The 6,977-nt window shown below is 43.2% G+C and overlaps 1 protein-coding gene across 1 annotated transcript in view; it reads left to right on the top strand.

The window, feature by feature from the left end:
- Stab2 (stabilin 2) overlaps positions 1-6,977 on the top strand; it is a 162,229-nt gene that overhangs the window by 127,862 nt on the left and 27,390 nt on the right. The window contains 4 exon segments of the mRNA XM_029568320.1: positions 758-979; positions 2,231-2,320; positions 2,660-2,806; positions 5,932-5,988. Of these exon segments, the coding sequence (XP_029424180.1) occupies positions 758-979; positions 2,231-2,320; positions 2,660-2,806; positions 5,932-5,988 (516 nt within the window).

Here is a 6,977-nt window from a genome sequence, read left to right as displayed (position 1 = left end):
TCAGAAATGTTCAAACTGAGAATCCCTATGATAGAAGGGACTCCAGCAAGTTGTCCTCTAGCCTCCACGGGTATGCCATGGTTACCAGCACACACCCTAAAAAATAAATCAATGAAATAAAAAGATTTCATGAGAATCTCTAAGAATGTGACAAACCAATAGTCTTTATCCACCTGCCCATCCCCGAAACTCTGCAGTTGCCCGCACGTGTTCACTGGGGTCTGTTTAGATGTGCATTTTTAGAGTAAGCCAGCAAACCTCCCTAGGGAATAATAAAAGGAGATCCTAGGGTTGTTAGAAAAAAGAATTAATGACTTTGATATACCCAGATCACAGGAAACTCAAAATGATTCTACCCATTTCATTTTGCATTTTCTTTGAGGGGATATATTCTACCTAGAAATTTTATAAGTATATACAAATATCTCAGTATTGTACAGGGTTTATTTTTAGAAGAAAAATATGAGAAAAATGCTTAGCTGGTCTTTCAGAAGTTAAAATATTTGGGCCAAAATGTTATCAAAAAATTAAAATATTCACTAAAATTTAAAAATATTTTCCTACTAACAAAAGTGAAGAGTTTGCTTTTTGGTTTGCTTTCTAAGAAAATGTGGGTCAGGATGGTTGGGTACAGTGCTCTAGCTTCTGGCTGTATCACTCTGGAACCATCAGAAATCCTGACAAGCCACAGGACTGGGCATCCTGCTCAAAGAGGCCCACTGCCCACGGGTGGGGCCTTGTACAGTGGGCCTCGTAGCACACACATGCACACACCAACTAGGGAATGACCCCTGTGTTTCAGGACTCAGGTTTGCTGAGTGTCATCACAGATGCCATCCATACTCCAGTCACTCTTTTCTGGCCCACGGATCAAGCCCTCCAAGCCCTACCCCAGGAACAACAGGACTTCCTGTTCAACCAGGACAACAAAGACAAGCTAAAAGAGTACCTGAAGTTCCATGTGATCCGCGACGCCATGGTATTTTGTTGAAATGCCCTAGGGGATGATAATACACTGAGGCCCAGGGCCCCAGCAGTTGCCCACGTGTCTCCATGAGCCCTCTGGGAAGGAGGGAGGCTTCACCTCTTCCACCCCACTGTGTATTCTTCTGACTGCCATGCTTGCTTGCACACTGCAGCACACCAGACCTGGTTGTTTTTTAGACACCCAGTACCCAGTGTCCAAGTGCATCCATCCTCTCTTCAATGTCACAATAGCCTTTTCTCTTTCCCATTTCACATGACAGAATGGCAGCAGGTCCCAAGCTTTTCCAGATGGTCTCTAGCTCTCCTGATGCCAAAGTTCCCAATCACATGACTGATGACTCTTGATGCAATCAGCTGTTGGCCCCCTGAACCAGTCACCTGTCCTGGACAAGCCAATGCTTATAGGAACACGGTAGCCATTCTGAGACCTCAGTCAGGGCTCCTATCACTCTGTACTGAGGCTATCCACTCCAAGGTGCCAGTACCCTAACTTCAGTTCAGTCGTAGTGCCTGGTCAGCTTCCTGAAGCTGTATAACAGATGACCACAGATTAAGTAGCTTACAACAACTGAACTCATTCCCTCACGGCAGTAAAGGCTAGACTTTTGCAATCAAGATAGCAGCAAAGTCACTTCTTCTAGGGGTTTTAAAGAAGTGACTATCTGTGTCTCCTCTGGCAGCCAGTGGTTTCTGGCAGTCTCTGGCATCCCCTGGCTGCCTCCATCTTCCCACAGTCGTCTTCTCCCTGTGTCTCAGTGTCCTCCTGAGGTATTCTCTTCTAAGGACATCCTCCATGCTATGTATTAAAAGCCCACCACACTCCAAGATTACTTCATCTTACCTATGTTTAAAGGGACACTGCTTCCAAATAAGGTCCTATTCTAGGGTCCTTGGGATCAAGACTTGCATATAATTTTTGGAGGAGCACGGTTCAAGCCATAGGTGCCCTGGGCCATCCCTGCTGATGCTGCTCATTCTTGCATTGGCGTCACTCACCTAGACAGCCTCTTTCAGGGTGCCTAAGCACAGATACCCAAGTGACTGAGCTGCCCCTTCCAGAAGAGCTTCCAGCCCCTAGAAAGCCATGGTCATTCTTAACATTTGATTATATTTACTGCTGCTTCAAAGCTTGAATTATTATAACACATAGGAAATCTTTTGCTTGAATTTGGTTTGCTGACAAAACTCCTCCAGCTCTTTGGCCCCAATGCAGGGTATTAACATCGCACCTTCTCCCCCTCAGGCTTTAGCTTCAGATCTCCCTAGAGCTGCTTCCTGGAAGACCCTACAAGGTTCAGAGCTGAGTGTGAAGTGTGGAACTGGCAGTGACATTGTGAGTGTCATGGGTCGGTGGCGGAGGGGCGGGGTGGGCCGGGGGTAAGTGGCACGAACAGCAAGCCACTCTCCAGCCACTTCTACTTTAAGAGGCATTCAAGATTTTGATTTTTGCTTTCCCTTCCATTATCAGCAAGCTCCTTTTCTCTTACTGCCTTAGGGAGTGGCTGTGAAGCACCTGATAAGCCCTGGCATTCTAGGCACTCATAACAGGTGGCAGGAGCCCCTACATGTGTGTTTGTTTAGTTCTTTCTGAGTCTTGTAGATGCTGGTCACATTATATGTCATGGGAAGAAAAGTTTGAGAAGGACTGTTGACACCTCTCTCTCTCTTTCAGGGCGAGCTCTTTCTAAATGGTCAAATGTGCAGGATCGTGCAGAGGGGGCTCTTGTTTAACGTGGGCGTGGCCTATGGCATTGACTGTCTGCTGATGGATCCCACCCTCGGGGGTCGCTGTGACACTTTTACTGCCTTCAATGTTTTGGTCAGTCCTAAAATTACCACAATAGTGAGAGAACCTTGGTCCAGAGACCAACCCTTGTAATCCAGCATGGGCCCCAAGGGAGGGTCACAATGAGACCAGGACCCAAGAGACCAAATGATGGTGTTCCTCAAACTTCCAGTCAGCAGACATCTGCTCAGCCAGACACAGGCCTTGAATATTCTTGCTTAGCCACCATCCATCCATCCATCCATCCAGTCCTCATTACTAAGGAATCAGTGCTTAGATACCAAATGTAAGTCTTCAGTTGTACCATTCATTTTCAAATCCATTCACCCACTTATTCATTCAACAAACATCCTTTTGAGCTCCTGATGGATGACATCATACATAACTCACATAATGGACAGTTAACAAAAATGACAGCTTAGTGTGATTCAATCCAACATATGTCCCCATACTACTCTGTTTATATCCACTCATTCATTGCATAACACTGAATGAACTTGTGTCACGGATCCTCCACCACTCAAAGCACTTTTATATTCACCCATCCATCCAGCACCATTGTCAGAATACCAGCTTAGAGCCTGCTGCTCCTCTCAGTACTCATCTGACCCCACAGCAGTTCAATAATGGGAGTAGCCACCATCAACTCCACTGTGGAAACTGAGTCTCAAGGGGATGAAGTGACTTCTCACAGCAGTTTGTCACTAGTTAATGTCAGTACCTGGCATCTCTTAAGCAATTTAATAAATAGTCCATATTTTTAAGATATCAGCCAAAGTAGGAGATGAAAGCAATTTCTGTTTTAGTAGTTGTAACCTTCTTAATTTCCAAAGTATACCTACACACTTTTTTCTTTTCAGCTGATTAGTTTCCTTTGCCAATTCCTTAAAGGTCAAATGGCAGCAAGAATTACTATCCCTACACTATACCTTATAAAGCTAAAGTTCAAAACACTCAAGTGATTGGCCAGAAGTCTCACAGGTAACATAAAATGCACTTGCATCTACTTTTCCCACTACTACAGCCAGCCACATCACACTGCCCTGGGTCAGTTCTGCACCATAGGGAGTTCTTCAAATGGAGGTCCACGTCAGACCTTCAGAATTCCCCAGGACAAAGTTGCAGTGTGTTTGTTTGTGTAGTCTTGATCATAGCAAGATCTTAATCAAGATTAAGTTGTGCGTGTACACAGATGTGTGTGTGTGTGTGTGTGTGTGTGTGTGTGTGTGTGTATGTAAGCCAGCGGTCAACCTCAGGTGCCATTCCTCACGAGCCGTTCACCTTGATTCTTTTTGATACTAAGAATTTCACTGGGACCTAGGGTTCACTGATTCAGCTAGGCTGGCCAGCCAGTGAGCCTCATTAGCCAACCTGTCTCTGCCTCCCCAGTACTGAGACTATAGGCACACAGCACTATGCCCAACTTAAAAAAAATTTTCCTCTAATTTTTATGAATTTCATACAATATACTTTTATCCTATTTAGGTCCCCTTCTGTATCTGTACTCCCCCCTTACTACCTGCCAAATTTTTGTATATATATGCTACAGAGTCAGGTTTGTGTTCCCAAATGCCCTTCAATGTGGGCTCATCTACTAGAGTCTGGTCAACTTACTAAGAGTCTTACCCTTAAATGAGACTGAATCTCCCTTCCCAGCAGCCATCAATTGCTAATAGTACCATAGATAGGGTTAGAATTTCTTACCCACTTCCCCACATCTGTGCTGGGATTTTGTCTGGCTTAAGCTCATGTAGAACTTGTCCATGATGTCACCATTGCTGTGAGTTCATGTGGGTGACTGACCAGCTGTCTGGAAAATTCTGTTTTCTTGTAGTCATTCACCTCCTCTGGCTCTTACAATCTTTCTATCCCCTCTTCCACAATGATCCCTGAGCCTTGGGATGCAGAAGTTTGATAAAGGTGTCCTATACAGGAATAAGCAGTCTGCAACCTCTTATTCTCTTCATGTTAGCCAGCTGTGGTTCTGCGTTAATCACCATCTGCTGTATAAGGGTGCTCCTCTGCTGAGAGTTGAGTGATGCATTAAATTACAGGTATAATAATAAGTCATTAGAAATCACTTTAATACTCTATTTTAGCAGAACAGATATATTAGGCTTTCTCTGATGGCATGTGGGCTGTCTAGCCTCAGGTTCCTAGGCCTGATGTTAGTGTCAGGTATGGGCTCCATCTTACGAAGTAAATCTTAAATCCAATTAGAAAGTAGTTGGTTACCCCTATAACATTCATGCCACTATTGCACCAGTGGGTGTATCTTACCAGGCCAGTTTTTTGTAGCTCACAGGATTCACAGCTGGGAAGGTTATGCTAAATTTTCTCTTCAGGTAGCCTGCATAGCACCTTCCAGCATTATGAAAGCTAGACAGTAGAGATGAGGCTTTGAAGTCAGAATTCTCCTTATTTGTTCTACAGTTCATGTATGCAGTGTCTTCAGCAATAGGGTCTCATCACGAAGTTCTGCTGAATAACCACGAGCAGGGACAGTAGCTAGTACTGTCTGAAGATCTGTGGAATCCCTGGTCAATAGCTTCAAAAGAGGAAGCCTATTCCTGGCATTTGGGTTTTTACTTTGTTAGTGTATGGTATCTAGTAGGACAATGTCCCCCTATTATAACTCCTTTTATCTCTTTTTATAATCTGTATGTATATACTTTAAGTGGATTCTATAGTAGTAGATTTCTATATGGCTTTTTCTTAAGGCCTTTAGTGTTAATTATCCTTCCCCATACTCTCTCCTCTGCCCTACCCTCCCATTCTCCACCTCTTTTAACCTTTTCTAGTCCATTATTCCCCTTTCCTCCTTTATATCCCTGAATATTCTCTCCTATCCCAGGCCATTTATTAATTTCTTGACCTCTCTTAATTTTCAAATTGAAACATGGATACTAAGAATTTAAAGCTAGCATCCAGCCATAAGAGAGAACTGTGACACTTGTCTTTCTGTGTCAGCATGCCAAGCTTTTTATGTGAGTTTTGAGGACAGAACTCAAGTCCTCATGCTTGAACAACAAGCATTTTAATTAAACCACCTCCCCAGCCCAAGATTAAGTTCTTAATTAGCCCATCCAGGCATTAACTAGGGACATGGCATGTGGTTTCCAATAGTATTGATATTAAAGTTTCTTTTTTTGCACTAGGGGGAATGTGGGAACTGCATCAATACTCCCAGATGCCCACCATGGAGCAAACCAAAGGTAATTATGAATGCCATAAAGTTTCGAGAGCCATAAGATGTTTCATTTTCAAATGACACTAGACTTGTTCAGGGCAGTATGACCACAGACTGTTTCATTTTCAGACCTCAATCTTCTGGTGGGGATATGAGTACATGTGTGGGGATCTATAGGTGAGACGAACATTCTCAGCCCAAGCCTTCTGTCAACCTACTACCTCTTAGGAATTATCTAGAAAAGTCATGGAAGTACAGACCTGGAAGAAAGTTGGAAAATGATTATAAAGTAGTGGATATATCATTAGCTGTTTTATATTTGGAGATATATATATGGGGAGGATGGGTCTCAGAGAAATCAAGCAATCAGCCGGAGACCACACAGCTGGTAAGGAGCAAAGCTAGAAATAAAGTGCAAAAAGTCATGCATCATAATAGTTAAGGCAGTTCAGTTTTAGAGTTCACAGGTGTGGGGTCAGATTGCAATAGTCTTTGGCAACTGATAACCTATCAATTTTGCCTCTGTAAAACAAAATGAATTAATTTTATATGTAGTTATTAGGAAAACATAAAATTTAAACTAGAGGTACGTTTAAGTAGTTGGCACATAGTAAGTGCTCATGAAATTTTTAATTGAATTTTTGTGTGTTTCATACATAAAATCATCTTTATACTCCCCCCTTCCCCTTTGCCACCTTCCCATAGCCCCCCCACTGCAGTTCATACATTCTGTCATTTGTGTTAAGGCCTATTATGTAAAGTTAATGTCCTGAGATGTCCCTCAGTACAAATTCATCCAGCAGAGCTTAGTCAGCCTATCTAGAGTCTCTCCCTTCAAGAAGATCCACTCTTCCTCATCTAGTGGTAATCAGCTGCCAATAATTCTTCAACTAAGACTGGGGCTTGCTATTCATTTCCACCGTTCTTTTTATTACTTATTCCAGAGTCAAGAATTGGGGCTGTAACTCAGCGGTTGAGCTCACAATTAGATCTTGCACAAGGCCTTGAGTTCAG

The sequence above is a fragment of the Nannospalax galili genome, unplaced genomic scaffold, assembly GCF_000622305.1.
Source record: "Nannospalax galili isolate Female #2095 unplaced genomic scaffold, S.galili_v1.0 scaffold39, whole genome shotgun sequence".
NCBI classification, from domain to species: Eukaryota; Metazoa; Chordata; class Mammalia; order Rodentia; family Spalacidae; genus Nannospalax; species Nannospalax galili.
The sequence above is the reverse complement of the archived record's forward strand: the minus strand, read 5'-3'. Positions and strand labels throughout refer to the sequence as shown.